Source organism: Chanos chanos, chromosome 7 (genome assembly GCF_902362185.1).
Source record: "Chanos chanos chromosome 7, fChaCha1.1, whole genome shotgun sequence".
In the NCBI taxonomy this organism is placed as follows: domain Eukaryota; kingdom Metazoa; phylum Chordata; class Actinopteri; order Gonorynchiformes; family Chanidae; genus Chanos; species Chanos chanos.
The window spans coordinates 38,007,167-38,027,467 of record NC_044501.1 but is presented as its reverse complement, the minus strand read 5'-3'; the positions used below and the strand labels follow the sequence as shown (position 1 = coordinate 38,027,467).

The window sequence follows — 20,301 nt, the reverse complement described above, 5'->3', positions numbered from 1 at the left end:
ACAGCATTGTTTCAAATGTGCCTGAAACATTTGCACAGCACTGTACACCAGGAGGAAAACATATCATTAGTATGTACATACATTAGCAGCAAAACATAAGTAATATGTAGATGTACAATTGCTTAAATAAGGAATGTAAGTTTATATGTAGCAAGTAGTCTAATCACACAAAACACCCATGTATCATATGAGTATATGAATAAAATGTTTACATTATCTTCATGGAAGTTCAAAGCTACAACTGTTATCCCAGTGTATGTGTGTCTCCTGTCATTCAAGCATATAAAATTATTGATCAAAATCCTCATCTGCACTTTTGTATAGTTTTCCTCTAGGTGACCAGGATGCAGACAGACTGAGGCAGTGGCTAGTGAATATGAGACGCCAAGACTGGAAACCCACCAGGTCATCTCGTCTCTGTAGTCTTCACTTTGAAGACCATGCTTTCACCACAGACGCCCAAGTAAGCCTGGGAAATTCTTTTTTTTTTTACCAACATGTTGTTTCCTCTGTACCGTAATTGACATTGATTTAAATGTTGATCCCCCGTGTATTTTGTGAATACTTACAATGCATTATGGTTGTCTTATAAGGGAAATCGTCGGCTGAAGAGCACAGCAGTACCTACTGTGTTTTCCCTTCCTGAACACTCGATGAGGAAACCCACAAACCGAAGAGCAAGACAAAGACTGATGGTAAGTAGCGACGCGGAGATAAGTGGTTCCTCGTTTTTTTTTTTCGTCCAGTGCTGCAGGAGCATATGAAGAGGAATGCGGTGTACGGAGCATCAAACTCTGTGTACATCCCACAGTGACATCTACATCTCAGAGTGTAGCTTCTGCCAGCAGTGAGCGAGCACAGCTACGTTTTTTGAGTCGCGTAGGACACTGAAAAGAAAGAAGAACACTGTGTTGGCGATTTTGGAGAAATAGAGGAAGAAGATGACGCTGGAGCGGGCAGAAAAAAAGCAGGCGCCTGAAGAAATAAAGGTAATGTACTTAATTAAGGAGGTGACGAGGGAGTTCAAGAGGAAGCCGCTGATATCAGATCAGCATGCCAGCGTTTAATCATGAATGAGGTACCAAAGCATATTATGAAGTTGATACAGGAGGGTAAACAAAATCTGCCAAATATTCTGAGGAATTGAAGCCAGCAACATCGCATTTTTACTCCCCCCAAAAAAGCGTGTGACTATGTTTGTAAGAATGTCACTGCTTCTAGACGTACGATTCGGGCGTGGTACAGCAGCATCTCGGCTGATCCAGGTTTTACAGTTGCTTCTTTCGCTGCCCTGAAGAGCGCACAGTGCACAAGGCAAAAGACACTGTGTGCGCTTTAATGGTGGATGAAAATGTACATGGACGGGTTGATCGAATGTGCTGGGGGACCAGATCCATGGCTGTGTTGACATTGGCAGTGGGGAAACTGACAACAACATGAGTAAAGAGGCCTTGGTCCTCATGGTGGTGACCGTCAATGAGTCCTGGAAAATTCCCATTGCGTACTTTCTCATCAGCGGCATGCATGCCACAGACAAGGCAAGTCTTGTGAGGGAAAGCCTAAGCAGGCTTCATGCAGTCGGCATTCAAGTTGTATCACTGACTTGTCGTGCCCTAAAAACCAAGAGCGCTTGGTGCCGATCTGAACGTCAGACGCGTGAAACCCTACTTCCCGCATCCAGGGGACCCCAGTCAGAAGGTGAACGTTGTCCTGGATGCATGTCCCAATGCTTTGTCTTCATCACAGGTGCTTCATACTGAAGTATGGGCAGAAGATCAAGTATAAGTACATTGAGTCACTGAATGCACTTCAGGAGAAAGAACGTCTGTGAGCAAGCTGAAAATGGCTCATATCCAGTGGAGGAAACAGAAAATGAAAGTCAATCTGGCAGCACAGCTCCACGGTAACAGCGTGGCTGATACAATTGAATTCTGTGACAAAGGACTGAAGTTGGGGGAATTCTCAGGCAGTGCAGCAACTGTGCATTTTTTTTTGCACTATGTAGATGCTGCATTTGAACTCCTTGGCACCACTCATTGAAGAATCAGTCTAATAATGTGGTACCTTCTTTGAAGTTGAAAGATATGTAAAATTCCTTACAGAAGTGAATGCCTGAAGTGCTACAATATTTGTTCGGTAAATGTGTAATCCTAGTATTCTGTTTAAAGTACACAGGTTTTAAATTGTGAAAAGCCTCGACATGTTGCCAAGGGATAGATCTTGTTCCTACATTCCACATTCACAGTACCAGCCAGTGTCACTCACAGTAGAATTGGGGAATCTCAGTACTTTTATTTTGAAAAACACATATTGTCCGCAATGTTTCAGAGTTCACAGAGCTAAAAATGTGACAGTTGTTCTGAGGAATAACATCCAGTGTACTGAGTAGGTAGACCAGTTAATAACTGGTGTAAATCATAAGTACAGAGATCATCTAATTGGTGCATAGAGAAAATAATCATGTAGCAGTAATCCAAAGAAAGCTAGTTGTACCCATTGGTTTAAATGAACCAACTTGCCCTAAAGTACATTTGCTCGTTTAAATAGCTTGTGGTTTGCCTGCTTTACTAAGGAATGTTTTTTTTTCTTTCTTTTTTTAAATGGATGATATTTGATCTCAGATTTTAAAGGTTCGGATAGTTTGCTCCAAATGAACGGGAATATGTTACGGTGTTATGAGTGGTATGGACGTTGCCCTCACCAATACGTGCTATTGTTTGCATAAAACATGTTACTAAAGGTTTACTGAAATAATTTCCCTCAGACCAGCTTTCATCGGTGTCAGATTTTTCCAAACCTGTTCAGATCACACAAACCTGTTCTGTCCTAGGTTCAGATGGAGAAAGCTCAGCTTCTGCTGTCGGTGAGGGCTGACACCCCATCTAAAGACCAGAGGGTGCTGCACAAAGAACATCCACGAAGCTTCCAGAGAGAAAATGAGGTTCAACAAAGAGGTCTGGACAAGGAGAAGACACTTAAAAGAGGAGAGGAAGGTGAAAACGTTGATCCGGAGCATTACCTATGTCGAATATGTGGCTTTCATGCCAGAGATGTCATCTGTCTCAGCCAGCATCTGCACTCTACCCATCCCATCACCAGTCTACAGGTCCCAGGCTTTCTCAGGGGCGAAAGATGTGGACCAATGAAAGAGGAGAGGAAGAGAGAGATGCAACAGATGTGCATAAGTGGTGGTCAAAGCTCCACTGAAACAGAGTGCAGGGAAAGCACCATCAAAGAGAAGGTAATTTTTGCTGATTCAGCGCTAGGTTCTGTATGGTGTGTGTTCTGAAGCTGTTGCCTCTTTATTTCCTGTGGGCATCCCAATGGGAAAGGAGTGAGCTAATAGCTTAGAACATGTCACTCTGCTGATGATACTTGCTTTAACTATTTTTTTTTTTTAGTATTGTTTGTGTTGACTGTGCTTCAGATGTGATTCGTTTGACCATGTAAAAAGATAGGTCGTGTTTCAAATCCATGGTCGTAAGTGTTCTCTTCTTTAAACCGGGGAAATTCAGCCCTGTTGACATATTAGCATTTTGAGAATGGCCTCCTTATAATTCACTGGTACACGTGATTTTTCTTATACTTTATTTCAGTGAAACTAAGTAAAAAAAAAATCAGTGTGTAACAATATGTGATGGACTGAGTGAAAACAGCTGCGGATCCTCTCTAAAATATCAGCATTAAAAAGCCGGTTTGTCTACTCTGTGTGAGATTAACAGTATGAACCTGAATGTACACTACATAAGTGTCATAGTGCTGGCATTAAATAGGTTAGTCTTTTTATCCACTCAACATTTATTTTTTTTTTTTCTTTTGGTAGTCAATATCAGTAAATCACCATTAATGACACAGGGACTCAGTATGGTTTTCACTTTATATTACTGCAGCAAAAAAAACTTTTGATGAAGGACATTTTTAAACATTTTTGGTGAGAGATATTTTTTAAAAAATCCAAGCATGGTTTGAATTCATTAAATGGTCACGACAGATTAGTTTGTGCTGACTTAAAGATTTCTCACTTCTTTTCTCTCTCATCTTTCAAGCTTCCTCTGGAAGAAGGGTCCACGTTTTCCTTGGCTGAGTGCGACAAACAGTCCTGTCGAACAAAAGATGCAGTAGAAAGTCAACCCGCGGTACAACCAGGGCTGACAGAGATGGATAAACACGGACCAGCCCCTAAGTTCACTCAGAAACCTTTTTGTAATTCTGGTATCCAACCCAAATCACATGATCCCTCATCTAGAGGTCCCTGTCAGGATAAGCATACAGCAGCTTCTTGCACCTCAAGTGTTATCCAGACACACCTTGTCTGCCTGCCGCTGGTGTCGGAGGGGCTGAAGCTGTTGTGGGTCCGTTCGGAACAGGCACAAGAGCTGGATGCTGTAGCCAAGCTGGTGGAGGCGTTCAATGCTTTCCCGTATCTGACGCCACAGGAGGCAAGCGCTTTGGCTCGTCACTGCTCTCTGACCCCAGACAGGGTCAAAGTGTGGTTCATGATGCGGCGCATCCGTTATGGCATCAGCTGGGAGGACGAAGACATCCGAGAGACGCGACGCAAACTGAGCCGGCTGCATGGCAGGGAACAGGCGCCGGAACGTCTGGAGGATGGGCGACCGCGGAACGGGGACAGGGAGGAGCAGGTCTGTCCCTTTGAACTTAATGAAAGGACAGTTGTGGAGAAGATGCAACAGGTGCAGACACCAGACGTCCTTCCACCTTTACCGTCGTTGGATGAGCAGCAAGACGTAACCAATCAAAACTGCAACAGGGTCAGAGATACTGAACATCAGAGTTTCCAATCTCCCATGAGATTACCCATTCCACCCAGTCCAATGTGCCCAGTGGGTCCCTCGCGAATTCGAATGCGAACCAAGAAGTCCAAAGCCCAGCTGATGGACCTTCGACGTAGCTTTGTTCGCAGACACTGGCCCTCAGAGACAGAGCTTCAGCGACTGCAGGACATGACCGGACTGAGCCGCCACGAAATCCGCCAGTGGTTTGCGGACAGACGTTACCAGCTGCGCAGGAATGGGCAACGCTGCCTCTCTGGAGCTGGTAGGCATACACGTTTTCAACCACATCCTTATTTACCTCTGAGAGGTGTCAGTTATGATGGATCTCTTAGCAACAGCATCTGTACTAGCAGTCCTGGCATGGGCTCAGAGACTGGGTGTGAGATAGAGGTTGATGTTGCAGCAGAAGGAGAAAAGAAAGCCACAGTGGCATCAACTGACCCAAGCATGGTGAAAGAGGAGGTGTTGGATGAGACTCCGATCATTCAGAACAACTCCTCCGTAAACTTTCCGAAAAATACCTCTTTTGAACCTTCCCATTCTCCCTCTTCTTCATCCACACCTGATGTTGTTCCACCTTTACCCCCATTGGATAAGCATCAAGACGTAACCAATCAAAACTGCAACAGTGTCAGAGATACTGAACATCAGATTTTCCAGTCCCCCATAAGATTACCCATGCCACCCAGTCCACTGTGCCCTGTGGGTCCCTCGCGAATTCGAATGCGAACCAAGAAGTCCAAAGCCCAGCTGATGACCCTTCGACGTAGCTTTGTTCGCAGACACTGGCTCTCAGAGACAGAGCTTCAGCGACTGCAGGACATGACCGGACTGAGCCGCCACGAAATCCGGCAGTGGTTTGCGGACAGTCGTTACCAGCTGCGCAGGAATGGGCGACGCTGCCTCTCTGGCACTAGTAGGCATACACGTTTTCAACCACATCCTCATTTACCTCTGAGAGGTGTCAGTTATGATGGATCTCTTAGCAACAGCATCTGTGCTAGCAGTCCTGGCATGGGCTCAGAGACTGGGTGTGAGATAGAGGTTGATGTTGCAGCAGAAGGAGAAAAGAAGGCCACAGTGGCATTAACTGACCCAAGCATGGTGAAAGAGGAGGTGTTGGATGAGACTCCGATCATTCAGAACAACTCCTCCGTAAACTTTCCGAAAAATACCTCTTTTGAACCTTCCCATTCTCCCTCTTCTTCATCCACACCTGATGTTGTTCCACCTTTACCCCCATTGGATAAGCATCAAGACGTAACCAATCAAAACTGCAACAGTGTCAGAGATACTGAACATCAGATTTTCCAGTCCCCCATAAGATTACCCATGCCACCCAGTCCACTGTGCCCTGTGGGTCCCTCGCGAATTCGAATGCGAACCAAGAAGTCCAAAGCTCAGCTGATGACCCTTCGACGTAGCTTTGTTCGCAGACACTGGCCTACGGAGGCAGAGGTCCAGCGACTGCAGGACATGACCAGTCTCGACCGCCACGAAATCCGGCAGTGGTTTGCGGACAGTCGTTACCAGCTGCGCAGGAATGGGCAACGCTGCCTCTCTGGCACTAGTAGGCGTACACATTTTCAACCACATCCTCATTTACCTCTGAGAGGTGTCAGTTTTGATGGATCTCTTAGCAACAGCATCTGTGCTAGCAGTCCTGGCATGGGCTCAGAGACTGAGTGTGAGATAGAGGTTGATGTTGCAGCAGAAGGAGAAAAGAAAGCCACAGTGGCATCAACTGACCCAAGCATGGTGAAAGAGGAGGTGTTGGATGAGACTCCGATCATTCAGAGCAACTCCTCCGTAAACTTTCTGAAAAATACCTCTTTTGAACCTTCCCATTCTCCGTCTTCCTCCTCTTCTCCCTCTCCTTCGTCCCTCCTGGGTCAGTCTTCCAACCTCCTTCCTGAGCACAGTTTCCGTTTTCACAAAAAGAGTCGAGAACAGTTGAATATTCTGCGGCAGAGCTTCCTGCGCTGCCAGTGGCCATCCAGTGCCGAATATTCCCAGTTACAGGAGCAGACCGGCCTGACGCGTCAGCAGATCATCCAGTGGTTTGGTGACACGCGATATCACGTCAAGCGTTATCAGCTGCGCTGGATGGACCAGGAGGAGAGGCATCAGATTGCGACAGGTATCATGCAGTCGCAGCATGGGGGCAGCAGGTACTCTCGATGCCGGTCGGGTTCAGAGAACCTGCCCTCTGTATCTCGGCTCAGGACACCCCAGTTTGTCAGTGGCGTTGACGCCCATCTTAGCTCCGCGGGCATGGAGCGTGACAGATTTGGTAACGCGGAGACTGGGAATGGGGTGAAGCCAAGGATGAGGACACGTCACTGCTGCACAGGGGTTCACCATGGGAAGGACCGAGTCAGCGTTGAAGTTTCATCAAAATAGCAACAGTGATAGTCTACATAGGAGCCAAGTTACACCAAGAACATCTAAGACATTGCCAGAGATGTCTTCCATAAATAATAAAATTTCACATTCTACCTCCCTCAATGCTAAACTTGACTAAGGTTCTAGATTACATTATTCGGTGTGTTATTTATAGAATGGAGGCGTTAACCACATTTGCCTTCTGTTCTCTTTTTGTCTTCAAGACTTGCATTTGTATCGTGTTGCCGTGTTTTATTGTTGTCAAGCTGTCATTTACACAGTACACTTTGTATTTGATATTTGCTTTGTTTCAGTAAGGGGTGAAGTTTTGAGCAGCTGTAATGACCATTTTTAAAACCATATTCAAACTGTATTTGAAAGCCTTGCTTTTTCAAAAAAAATGTTTGTTCACATTGTCTTCATTTTATTTAATTAATTGAACGAATCTTTGAATTATTTGCTTGACAACAAGGAGTGTAGGAAGGTCCATATGTACTATGTGTGTCTCACTGGAAGACTACTGATCTGGGATCAGCTCTCCTCATATAATTGTAATTATGTATTTGCATCTATTAGGACTATGACAGGCGAGAACTGATCATGGAATAGTACTCTTGACTCTAAGAAATGTAATGTATACGACTGCTGATTCTGACTTGCATATGTGTCCATCTTTGTGTTGAAGAGAGTGGAAGACCAATGCAAAGTCTGACTGACTCAATGGGATGTTTAATGAGTATTTGTTACATTTCTTTGGGGTTTTTATTCATTTTGGAGGAACAGATTGTCTTTGTGCTAGATACTCTCTTTTGTAGTAGTTTCCTGCAAGATACCTTTTAATTTAATTTATCTGGCTGAACAATTTTAATAAATAACACTTAGGAAATAGGTCATTTTCTTCATGTTGTTTAGATAAACCAACACAACAATTAATGAACACAACATAAACCAACACGTGACAAATTTCCAGAATATTTATACAAACACAATTACACTCATTGAATGTGAGGAATGTTTAAGTGTAGATTCACTGATTTAAAGTCAAACAGGAAGACAGTTTTTACAATAAATGAATATATCATAAATTACCTGGCTATAATCTCTCTACCTAGCTTAAAAATATTCACATTGACAGCCATGAATGTAATGAAAGTAAGCTGACTGTCCTTCTTTTGAATGTTCAAATTACCCCAACGTTCAAGTATTAGGGAAGCTCACCTCATAAGAAAAAGGGAAGAGCCAAGAATTAGTCTCTAGGTTCAGTTTCTGCTCATTTTATACTTGGCTTATTGGACAGAGGTCACTAGCTCGTTGTGATTATATCAGTTCCAGTACTGTCCTTGGACGGCTTGGTCTTCATAACGAGGTTGAAGAAACTCTGCCCCCTGAATAATTCGGCGAATGATAGTTGCTGAGGAGATGAGCATTTGACCTGCTGCATGAAGAAAGGTGGAGACAACTCTCAGGGCCTCCCTGAAAAATAGAAAAACGGGAAAGACAAAGAAATTTGGGTCAGGAAACTAAACCGGCATGGGGGTAGGCAGCTTCAAAACAGTACAAATAATTAAATGAGACCCATGTCAAAATAAGACTGGGGATAGTAGACAGACAGGAATGATTTAGGCTGGAGCAAGGCTGGTTGCCTGCCCCTGGATCTGAACACCTTAAAAAAAGTCTTGAGTCATTACAGTAGTTAGTTCGGTTGGTAAAAAAATGAATCTCACATTTGGTAGTGATCAAGCACCCACCCATTAAGAGTAGTTCTGCTGCTAGATTCTGTTCTAGACCTAATCCAATGCACTTGATTTTGTCTATTTTAGTTTTGTAAAATCTTGATTAGATGAATTAGATGAGTTTGCATATTGTTGGGGAAAGAGTCTGCTTTGGAAGTAGGTATCAACTTCAAGGGGAAAGCTGGCTGTTTTTTGCTATTTGTGTTCCATCCTTGATACTGTCCTCTTATTGACTCACCTCAGAACTTTCTTTGGCCCCAGACACTTGAAGTCAGCACTGACTGAGTATAGGCCCTGAAAGGTCGCTTTTACGCTCAAAGACCCAAACACATCCTTTGGGTTCATGCGATAGAGGTCAAAGGTCACCCGCGCGATGTCACGACCGGTCCGGGGTTTGTCGTTCGACACTTTCGAAATGGCTCCTCTCGGAGGGATCTGAGCCGAAAAAGGAATAGATTTGTCCATGACCTGTGATTCATCCATGATTGCATTCTATCGTACTTCAGATGAGTGTAAACAGTCAACATTAAAAACCAATCATTACAGTGTCACTGATACACATCCGGTCCTTTCAAATGTGCCACAAGGGCCAAGCAGACATGGCTCTAAATTGACTCAGCAGAACAATTTAATTTTCTATTGTGTGAGTCATGATTAGTATTGCATACCTGTAAGGGGTGGGGTCTCCAGGTTTGCCCTTGTTCTAAGGCCATGAACACCGTGTTATCAGGCAACGTCATGAGGAAATCGTCTGAGTCAACCTCAGTCCCGTCCTCTTCACATACCAGAGCTATCAGGGAGGACAACATCAGGACCTGGGACACCTGATTCAAAGGAGGAGGAGATAAATACGGCATTATCGAACACACAAAGGAAATGCTTATCAATTTCAGGTCTAAAGAACCAAAGAATAATATGTTTTTTGCTTGAGTCCAGCATTAATATTCCTGACTCAGTGCATCAGCTGAATGTTATCAGTTGCCTCAGTCAAGTGTATTTATATCAAAAGAAACTGGTCGTCTGTTTCTGCTACAGGTTTGGTGCATCTTGAAGTGAAAGTTTGTTTTTCTTTTCCAGAAGGCACATTTGTCCTTAGGACTACTGATAGGGTGAGGATGAAGTTTAAAACTGAACGACTTGAGATGCACAGTTTTCTGTCTATCTTGAGCTGTTTGTTATTGTCTTTTATTTCATTTCCAGGCTCATTTCCTCACCTTTTCCTTCAGCTCCTCTAGGGTCGCCGCAGTGACCCCTTTCCTCGTCTCCCGGTCCTGAGAGCACACCCGAAATGGCCGCTGCGGAGGAGACCACACACGACGGGACACAGACCTGCGAGAGAGAGAGAGAGAGAGAGAGAGAGAGAGAGAAAGAGAGAGAGAGTGTCACAGTCAGAGTCAGAGGGAAGGGAACAAGTCATCCACTCTCAAGTTAATACAAATGTACTTCTTGTGACCTTCAGTCTGACAATAGTAAATTGGAGATTCAAATGTAAGCATAGATTGCATTGAAAATGTGTCAGTAGAGGTATGATTATGCATACTGACTGGTTAAGTGTTGTAATATGAATGTTGTTGTCATTGTTATCTGTGGTTGTTGCAATACTTTGACTCAGTAGTGTTGTGTAAGATATGGCTGCTGAAGTCCAACGTTTGAGAGCTAAGGACATTTATTCATGCCTATTTATGACTCTTCACAAAAATTACAATACAGATACGGAAAAGTTACTGACAAGTTCACACGATACTGTGGGAGTGGAGAGTGGTGTCTACTGAAAATGGCAAAGTTCTTTGAAAGTTAACATATTTTGTAATGATCTGAGCGTGAACACATTTTTACTTTTGGTTTTTCGTCTACCTCATTTCCATTGCTTTGTGTTTACTCATGTGAACTATTAATCATGGTACACATAAGTACATCGAATTGAAATAACCAACCACTGTATACTTAATCAGAATATTTACAACAGGAAATAGATCAGCAAAGGCAGACAGACCAAGCAATGATTCAATCAAGCCTTACTTTAACAATGAGGACGTTGCTTCCATTGTGCTGACCACACTATTCCAGTAATTTTCCTGTTTTGTCGCCTGTCTCTTTTCTCCTGGTTCTAGTCCTAGTGTTACGCTCTCCTACTTTGACACAGAACGATTAGTGGGAGTTCTGATACCGTGCTGTAGCTGTTAAATGTATGTTGTCTAGCCTGCTAAGCTCACTGAATGGACTTTGACCTAAGCTGAGTGATACTGTCAAAGATGTCATGGGGCAATGTCCTCCGAGGCAGATTGCGCATTGTCCTGATTGTGTGTGTGTGTGTGTGTGTGCGTGCACGCGCGCGTTGTGTGTGTCTGTGTCTGTATGCGAGAGATAGAGAGGGAGAGGGAGAAAGAGGTCTAGGTGGAAGAGAGGAGGATGACATCATCAATTCGCCGCCAAATGCCTTTACTTATTAATGGCACGCCCGATAATGCATTTGGCTTGTTGAGTCCAACTCAGAGCTTCAGTTTCTTTTGAGAACAGCCTGGGTGGTAAAAATAAAACACAATATAAAACCGTGTTTGATTAAGAAAATAATCAATGGGGTCGCTGTTAAAGAACCCGGAATATACGTATGGCATTGTAGTCAATAAAATAGCGCTAACTCCGAAAAAAGCGCCAATCAGATTCTTAAAATGTTTTGAGGCTTTATGGCTATCTGCTGGCCACATCGGCAAGATGCAACTTTTTGTTACTCGCGCACTGATCGGACTCTCACGACAGTATATGGCAGTATATGGCCCGCTGAAAAAGGTGTGAACATGTCGATCCCGTCGTTGTCCCCAGCACTTGTCAAAACAAACTGACGCCCAAGCACCCTTACACACGTTTATCAAATCGGATTCCTTTGTATCTGAAGTAAGATTCTTTTGCATACACAATGAGATGAAAGTTAAATCTACTACTGCAGCTATAGACAATAGTTGTTATCAGATCATATATTATTCTGTGTTTTATATTAATGTGGTCTGTGATTGCTCCACGTCACTTGATTATAGAAATGAAGTCATGAGCCTAAACTTGATTTTTCTGTGTTAGCTGCCTTTCAGTGTTAAATGCTTGACTCTTTCAGTATTACCATGCAATGTTTTACTGTGTAAAGTAATTGTATATGCAAGGACAACAGAATTTAAATTTCTTAGAGGTAACTAGTAGGTGAAACACCCTCTTTTGAGGGTGTGTGAATCTATGTGTATCTATGTCTGTAAACATTGGTTGAAGAGTATTTAAAGAAATGAAACAGATGTCTAGTCATGTCTGAATGATACTGTAACATGACCACAGAGGCATCTTTGTTTCATACATTTTTGGAAGGCTGTCAAACACACTGACCTTTGGTAAGACCACATAAGACCTTAGAGGAGAGCGTGGTTATTTATAAAACAAACTCTGAAACCTTCAGTGAAAATTTAAAATATACTTGTGTCTTCTCATATTGCATTTGTTAGTTCAGGTTAGACTTGTGCAAGTTTCTAAAGTCCCTGTGAGAAGGAATCAGTCATGAAATGAAATTCAGCAACCTGCAGTTCCAATTCGGTTCCAAGTCTATACTTTAAAGGCATCATCCAATTCCAATTCCATTTCAAGTTTCGGCTCCAGCCTTGAGTTGGAAACAACGAATTTATTGAACTAATTTAAGTGATCCCGAACTTGGTATCTAACAAAATCAATATAGAATCAGACACGGGTGAAACACTGAGAACACTGTGATCTTCACCCTGCTGGAGCTGGTGGTCATCAATGCAAAGTGCAACACAATTTCCACACCTCATCAGTGGGAGATCATTCACAATTCTAGGTAAAGAAAAGTACAGTGTTGGTTTAGGACAGGGGTCACCAACATGGTGCCCGTGGGCACCAGGTCGCCCGCAGGGACCACATCAGTCGCCCGCAGGCCAGTTCTAAAAATAGCACTTATCACCAACGAGCTCAGTCTAAAATTTTATTTAATTGTGTTGTGTTTTTTTAAGTCTGTTTCCTACCTCGTTGAATCATTCTGAATAATTATTGTGATGAATCATTAACGTGATCAGTGTCTTCACGTAGAATATCATTAATAATAATATAAAATTAAAGGTAAACCGTGCAACTTTGTTCTTTCAGAAGTGTGTTATCAAACTGGTAGCCCTTTGCATCACTCAGTACCCTTGAAGTAGCTCTCAGTTTCAAAAAGGTTGGTGACCCCTGGTTTAGGATATAGCTCGGAGTCACAACACCATCCTTGGTGATTGGAAACTCCCTCAATATACTGTGGTATGCTCCATTGTTCAGTTATTTATAAAGTTAAATACAGGTCTATTCAAAAGGCCAGAGAAACCTGTTTGACTCTGCTGACCAAATAGTGAAATCTTTGTGCGTAAGGGTCTGACCGACTCTCTCGCTGTCTTCGCCCCGAATTTACAGGGGCAAGACACAGTCCGTTTCCTTTAAACATACATAATCTGTTTTAGGATATTCGAGCCTGTAAAAAGTGTGTGTGTGTGTGTGTGTGTGTGTGTGTGTGTGTGTGTAAATATATGCTTGGTTCTGTGCGTTTTTTTTTTTTTTTTTTGGTTGTACTGATCATATTGCGTAGCTATGTATTGCTGTGTTATGTATTGTTTATTGCTGTTTATGTCTGTCTTGCACAAGTGTACAAGTTTACTGTCAGTTTAATGTACATTCACTGTCATGATTTGTAATTATGGTCGAATGTGTGTTAACATTTGGTCTGTTTTGTAGAAATGAAAAGGCTGACACAAATGAGAGTGTGTCTTGGTTAGATAGGTTATCAGCACTGGCTCAATGAGTGTGTTTTTACGGCTGGCTTTATAGATATGGGTGTCCTCAGAAGTATGTACTTTAATTTAGTTGCCTCAGCAACAGGACAAGGTTTTATGTCTGTCAAACAAGAACAAGAACAACAACAATAACAACAAAAAACTACATATGTTAAGTTAAACCGCTAATCATTAAGTTGCTTTTTTTGGACCTGTTTCAATCAGAAATAAACTCTGTTTGGGTGATTCCCCTGTGCATTTAGGGCACTGCGGTGTCTAGACCAGGTAAAGCGTCATCAGACCTTTTAGTTGGGTCCAGTTGTGTAGATGTGAGTGCACACGTCTGTCACACTGTTGAGCCCATGGACACCTCCCCCAGGTATGTTCGGTTCCCAGGAGCACAGAGCCACTCAGTGACAGGGCAAGTATAAACACTCCTATATTTAAACAAAATTTAAAATAGAGCACTAACACAAATACGAAAAAAAAAGAAAAGTCAAACAATATGTCCGTAAAATGGTGTATCCACCGTAAAACTGAGTCCCACGTAATTTTTACATAATACTTCCAAATATTCTCTCTTGACGCAGGGAGGGGTCGGGCGTCAACGTCGTGTTTATCGGAGCTTCCCTTTCATGTTCCTTCCATTTTTTTTACGGGGGATGTGTTTGGTTTGGTGTGCTCCATTCAGTACGGAAGGCTTGGAGCGGGATCCCAGATAAGTGCTCCTCTTCCTGGGGACTGCCTTTAAAACAAAAGAGAACAGTAGCCCCTAGCAACGACACCAGCTGTACATGGCTCTTCATCACTGGAGGATTTCGACAGATTCACGTTCCTTTGAGAAAATACTTAACGTGCGGTGTATTCGCTCTTTCGTTGCTGGACGCTCACTATATGGTGGCAGACAAATCAATTGATTATACATCTTTTTTGGGAGAGATATGGCAATAAGTGAAAAGTGTGTCAATACAGCTTAAATAACCGCAGAACACCGTTGTCAGTCGTTCAGTTTAGTTAACTTTTTCTTTCAGTTGGTTGCACAGGTTACAACTGCATTACAGGTACTTTGTTTCTGAGACAAACATTTCCAGTTTACTGTTTAAGTAGTTGTTTTGTGAAACTTTGTCACTCAGGAATGAATACTTTTTGTGTGATTCTTCTTTTTCTTCTCTGCGCTCCAACATACACATCTGGTAAGTAACTTCAGTCACGGATTCATGTGTTACGTGAGTGAAAGTGTTATATCTGCATTTAAAGATTCGACTTGCCGATGTCATGGGTAAGGGTGTGTTTTATATCATTCAGATTGTTAGATTAACTTGTCTTTGTGGTTGTAAATATTAAATATTTAAATATGAATATTATTATGTAAATAAGTGTCTGACTTTTTAATTCCAGAGCAGTTTCAGGTTGTTGGTGCAGATGGCCCTCTTGTTGTTGGAGCTGGTGAAGATGTGATTCTGCCCTGTTCTCTCAAACCCAACATCAGTGCTGTGGACATGACAGTGGAGTGGTTTAGACTCCATACATCAGATTCACTGGTGCACTTATACGAAAATGGTGTTGACAATAACAAAAATCAGATTAAGTCTTACAGAGGAAGGACATCACTGTTTAAAGAAGAACTACAGAAAGGCAACGCTTCATTAAAACTCTCCAGAGTGAAAGTCACTGATGAAGGAAAATACAAATGTTTTATCCAGTCTAAAAGCCGGCAAGATGATACTATTGTTCAAGTCATCGTGGAAGGTAAGATTCATGTTCATTTCATATATACTCAAAGTGTCTTATCGTCATAACTAACAATGGTGCTGTGACCTTTGCTTTTAATAGCTTTAGGAACCTACCCAGTGATCTCTATAGAGGACTTCAGCAGTTTTGAGGGACTCAGTCTACTGTGTGAAATTAAAGGCTGGAACCCTGAACCTGAAGTTCTGTGGCTGGACAGTGATGGAAACCTTCTCCCTGCTGATGATACAGAGACACTCAGAGACACAGAAAGATTTCATGTTAAAAAACGTGTCACTGTACAGGACAGTAACACCAACAGGTTCTACTGCAGAGTAATACTGAGAGACCATATGAAGGAAACAGAGATTGTTATATCAAGTAAGTAATGCTACTCTCAAATATAACAGTGAAATTATATCTAGACCACATTTGTATTTTGGATGCCATTTTTTTTTATCATGATGTAAAACTTATATTACTTTTTTGTTTCAGGTAACATTTTTGATACCTGGAGGACTCAGGTGATCTGGACTGTAGTTTTAGTTTTGGTCATTGCCATTGGGTTAATTGTAAGCTGCTGGGCTTTTCCTAGATACAAAGGTAGACTTCTGACGTTCTAAAACAGTCTTAACATATTTAATAAATAAACACTTGTCAAACTCAATTATTTATCGTCTTTCTGATATCAAGACATCCTAACAAATATGGCATTTGTGTGTAATAGAGCTTATAACAGGTCTCCTGCATTTGTGTTCAGGTGGAGCAGCTGCATAATACCTGAAAAAAAAAAAAAACAGTTTTACATCTCTTAATGGTAGTTGAATTATTTTACTCCACAATGTGAATGATATGATAATGCTCACTATGTTTGTGTTTGTGTGTGTGTGTGTGTATGTGTGTTTCATTTTCAGAGAATAAGAGGATAATTGATGAAGGTGAGGTTGTTTAAATCCTTTTGTGTGACACTGTATCAGCGATAATGACTCTGATTCATCTCACTGAAAATAGATTTGTATGTCCAATAGAGACACCTCCATAACTTTTGTCAGTAAACATGACATTGTTTATTTTCATTGCTTTATATACTACAGTGTGACATGATCGGGTTTAAGCTGTTTCTTCTTTCAGTTGGTTCGTCTTCAGTTGGATATGTTTTATGTGTCGTAAAATAATGATTAAATCAGGATCTGGTGTCTTCTCCCTTTTATAATCATAATAATCTACTTAAAGAGTTCACCTGTATACAAAGAGATAAGCTAATTAATGAGATTATTATGGTTTTGATGACCTAGTGCACACAGATACGCACAAACACACACACGCACACACACACACACACACACACACACACACACACACACACATACATGCAGTAGGCGATTTGCAGGGGGATAAAGGGGGATGCCATCCCCCTTGTTAGCAAAATGACTGAAATGCATCCCCTTAGTTAACCTGCAATCCCCATATATACTCTACAGTGTAATGTCAGTGACCATTGGGCCAACATTCCTGTTGGCCATCCCCCCTGTTAAAAAAGAACAAATCGCCTTTTGCACATATGTGGTTCCTGGTGGTGTGGGAGAAATAGTCTGTCTGTATACAACAGTCCCTTTAGCGGAGTGGGTTTAATGGACAGATGAACTCTAGTCCTATCCAGATTTAAGGTGACAGTTGGTCACCTATGTGCATGTATCAGACAGTCAGGCAGACAGTCAGACAGGTAGACAGACAGACAGACAGGCGGACAGACAGACAGACAGACAGAGATCTCCTCAGTTAACTGGGAGGAAGAGAGTGGGAAGGAAAGAAAGTGTTGGCTGTCGTCGGCATAGTTACGACTTTGGACAGATCAAGGAGAATGAGGATGGAAGATGACAACGCGTCTGTATATTAAATTTGTAAAAGTTTGAAGTAGGTCATGTCAAAGTTTGAAGTAGGTCATGTTTTCAGACACTTTCAGACACTGACTCTCAAGTTGCCAATATTTTATTGTTATACAAGTGACAAATAATAAATGTTAATGTAAGTTCACGTCAGTGATTTGTTCAAGTCACTCACCACAGCCCTCTCTGGAAGACCTTGTAACAGGTTTTTACACTGTGTGAGATTTGACGAGTTGGATTTATTCTCTATTTTTATTGTGAATTCCATGGTATTACTCATCACTTCATTTAGATCTAAATTCTTTCTGAGATCAATCAGTTTACTTGTATTTTTTCTTCTAACTGAGGTTTTCCCAACTCTGATCAACTAGTGTGACATGTATAACAGTAGAGACGGTTTATCATAGGCATATAATGTAATACTGTTATAAACATAAAATATACGATGTAACACTCATAATGTTCATTATCTGTTTTCAGAGTTTAACAGGACACGACGAAAATATGCAAGTGAGTCTCAATTCATCACTAATATTCTGAATCATTAATTACATATTCTGTATCACGAAGAAACATAGAAACATCAGGTTCGTTTATATAATACATGAATATTTTTACTGATCTGGTCATGTGATCCTGTCAGGGCGAATGTGTCTAATAGTGAGATATTAGATTAATATCCGAACTGTGCACCCACTTAATGAGGGCTTTTGTGGTCAAGTCCAAACTATATTAACTTGACTGTGGTAACCTGACCTGTATTAATCTGATTCAAACAGTTATTAACCTCCACAATCATTATCTGTACTGTGATGTTTAACGCATGTTTAAATCAATATTGTTTACATTTTCCACAGAGGATATAAAAGCTGATCATTTAAACATGTGTAATGGTTCAGTTCCAGTTGTACAGCTGACAGGTTCAACCAAAACACCTTATGATTATGACTTTGTATGTCACACACACCTCAGGAGTTACCATGGGGTTCAGTGTCTAACTCACACACACATCAACAATGAACCGTCATGTCTGGGATTCAAACCTACAACCATCAGTTTATGAGTCTGTTTCACTATGTCATTACCACCACACAGGCTTAACAGCACACACTGGGTTTATGTTAATAAATGTTGTGCAATGAGCTTAATCAAGATATAATGGCAATCTACAGTTGATTAATATTAACACACACATTTACAGCAATAATCTCTGCATTTTCCACAGAGGATGTGACTCTGGATCCTGATACAGCAAATCCCAACCTCATTGTGTCTGATGATGAGAAACAAGTGAAATTTGGACAAAGAAAACAAGATCTCCCTGACAACCCAAGGAGGTTTAACATGTTCTATACCCTTGGAAAGGAGGGGTTCTCCTCAGGGAGATTTTATTATGAGGTGCAGGTCAATGGGAAAACTGAGTGGGCTTTAGGAGTGGCCACAAAGTCAGTGGACAGGAGGAGTGACAATAAACCACGTCCAGAGAAAGGATACTGGATTTTGAGTATGAGGGATGGGAAAGAGTATAAACCTCTTGTTGATCCCCGTGTCCTCCTCTCTCTGAAACGGAAACCCCAGAAGGTGGGGGTGTTTGTGGATTATGAGGAGGGTGTGGTCTCCTTCTATGATGTGGAGACCAAATCACATATCTGCTCTTTCACTGATCAGTCTTTCACTGAGGAAATCTATCCATACTTTAGCCCTGGTATTAGTTATCAAGTTATAAACTCAGCTCCACTGATCATCACTACTGTCAGTCGAAAATGAATTCTGACCAAATCATTTATCGCATTCAGCTCTTTTAATTACGTGCAGCAAAATATTAAAACGTACACGTCAAATGGTGTGACGGCTATGTGAGACAAGTCACTACGCCAATTTAGAATTCACCCTATTTGTCACATTACATGTCAACATACAATATATAATATCACAGTCCACCATTTGCCTACCACAACCTTTTATTTACTTTGAGTTGCTAAGTAATGTGCAAAAACTTAGTAACTGATAGCTTCTGCAATTCACTACTTCCATTTTTACCTGCCTGAGTCATCTTTCCCGATTGGTCCACCAAAAAAAGGAGTGGTTGTGAAAATACAGGCTGTTTATTGGTTTCCTAGGGGGAGAGCAGAGGAAACACACCATTACTAACTGCCTAAGGGGACCAGATATCACCCTGTGCTTCCTAATTGTTCTTTAAATGTGTTTTGGTTTGGTTTGTTTGAAAAGATTAAGTGTTCTACAATTCTAAATAATTCTATGTCAATTTCAGTTGTTATATTTATTTGACTGAAGCCTTATATATTATATTAGTTATGTTTTATTGTTTGTCAACCCCTCTGTCTGTGGTTGGTGCTGGCCACCAAACTATATGTACGTATGTGGGAGCTCCCTCTCTTTGTCGCTGTGTCTGTGCCCCTGTCTGATTGTCCAAGTGCCAGAGAACTGGTGCGTCTGTTTTGCCAAGAGGGGTCAAGTTGTTTCTGCTGATTTGAGACCTCTGTACAGACAGAGGCCAGGGCAGACTTTGCTTATCTTTATTTAAATAGAATTATTTTGTTTCGGTTTGTGTTGTTTCACTTTCGATCTCCCATGGTTTATTGGAGTTCTTTTTTTCAATTAAGCAATACTTTCTTTAATAAACACCAGAATTTTACTCCGCCACCCCTGCCTCTGTGCCCTTCTATTGGTGCGTCCTTTCTGCAAATAGGCACTGCGTGTTTTCAACTCATTTTTAAAAGTTTAAAAGCGGCTTTGAAAATGAATGAATGAATGAATGAATGAATAAATGTTCATGTATTTCTCTCTCTGAGGGCTGCGTCAGTCAAAATGAAACATGTATTGATACATAAACTTAATCACTGAAAAGAACATGACAGGATATTTACTGTCACTGGAGTGCTTACTCATAGCCTGCACAATAAATCCATACAGAGGTATCATTTATCAGATCATCTAATATGTTTTGAAGGAAGGTAAA

At 41.6% G+C, this 20,301-nt stretch overlaps 3 protein-coding genes across 4 annotated transcripts; 2 read left to right on the top strand and 1 right to left on the bottom strand.

Moving 5' to 3' along the window:
* Positions 1-345: 345 nt before the first annotated feature.
* Positions 346-7,927, top strand: LOC115816617 (uncharacterized). Its single transcript, XM_030779616.1, has 4 exons — positions 346-463; positions 594-695; positions 2,831-3,241; positions 4,047-7,927. Exons 1-4 carry the CDS (start codon positions 377-379, stop codon positions 7,197-7,199), a joined length of 3,753 nt encoding a protein of 1,250 aa, XP_030635476.1. The 5' UTR covers positions 346-376; the 3' UTR covers positions 7,200-7,927.
* Positions 7,891-11,122, bottom strand: cideb (cell death inducing DFFA like effector b). 2 transcript variants are annotated; one of them, XM_030779617.1, is made up of 5 exons: positions 10,934-11,122; positions 10,129-10,243; positions 9,583-9,738; positions 9,153-9,349; positions 7,891-8,654 (listed from the first exon to the last, which is right to left on the bottom strand). In XM_030779617.1, the coding sequence occupies exons 1-5, from the start codon at positions 10,957-10,959 to the stop codon at positions 8,504-8,506; spliced, it is 645 nt and encodes a 214-aa protein (XP_030635477.1). In that variant the 5' UTR covers positions 10,960-11,122; the 3' UTR covers positions 7,891-8,503. The 2 variants fall into 2 exon arrangements, with proteins under 2 accessions (XP_030635477.1, XP_030635478.1); XM_030779618.1 differs by having other exon boundaries at positions 9,153-9,344; positions 9,584-9,738.
* A 3,860-nt stretch (positions 11,123-14,982) lies between these two features.
* On the top strand, positions 14,983-19,861 carry LOC115816342 (butyrophilin subfamily 1 member A1-like). Its single transcript, XM_030779298.1, has 7 exons — positions 14,983-14,986; positions 15,106-15,456; positions 15,541-15,816; positions 15,931-16,038; positions 16,350-16,373; positions 17,802-17,831; positions 18,547-19,861. The coding sequence occupies exons 1-7, from the start codon at positions 14,983-14,985 to the stop codon at positions 19,086-19,088; spliced, it is 1,335 nt and encodes a 444-aa protein (XP_030635158.1). The 3' UTR covers positions 19,089-19,861.
* The last annotated feature ends 440 nt before the right edge of the window (positions 19,862-20,301 follow it).

Bases quoted from the DNA above. Each gene is read 5' to 3' on its own strand.
- LOC115816617 (XM_030779616.1), top strand. From the start codon at position 377: ATGAGACGCCAAGACTGGAAACCCACCAGGTCATCTCGTCTCTGTAGT. The intron at 464-593 runs GTAAGCCTGGGA...TTGTCTTATAAG, and splicing joins CTTTCACCACAGACGCCCAA to GGAAATCGTCGGCTGAAGAG. The intron at 3,242-4,046 runs GTAATTTTTGCT...TCATCTTTCAAG, and splicing joins AAAGCACCATCAAAGAGAAG to CTTCCTCTGGAAGAAGGGTC.
- cideb (XM_030779617.1), bottom strand. From the start codon at position 10,959: ATGGAAGCAACGTCCTCATTGTTAAA. The intron at 9,739-10,128 runs GTGAGGAAATGA...CCTTTGAATCAG, and splicing joins TAGAGGAGCTGAAGGAAAAG to GTGTCCCAGGTCCTGATGTT. The intron at 8,655-9,152 runs GTGAGTCAATAA...TCTATTTTTCAG, and splicing joins GGGCCAAAGAAAGTTCTGAG to GGAGGCCCTGAGAGTTGTCT.
- LOC115816342 (XM_030779298.1), top strand. The intron at 15,457-15,540 runs GTAAGATTCATG...TGCTTTTAATAG, and splicing joins TGTTCAAGTCATCGTGGAAG to CTTTAGGAACCTACCCAGTG. The intron at 16,374-17,801 runs GTGAGGTTGTTT...ATCTGTTTTCAG, and splicing joins TAAGAGGATAATTGATGAAG to AGTTTAACAGGACACGACGA.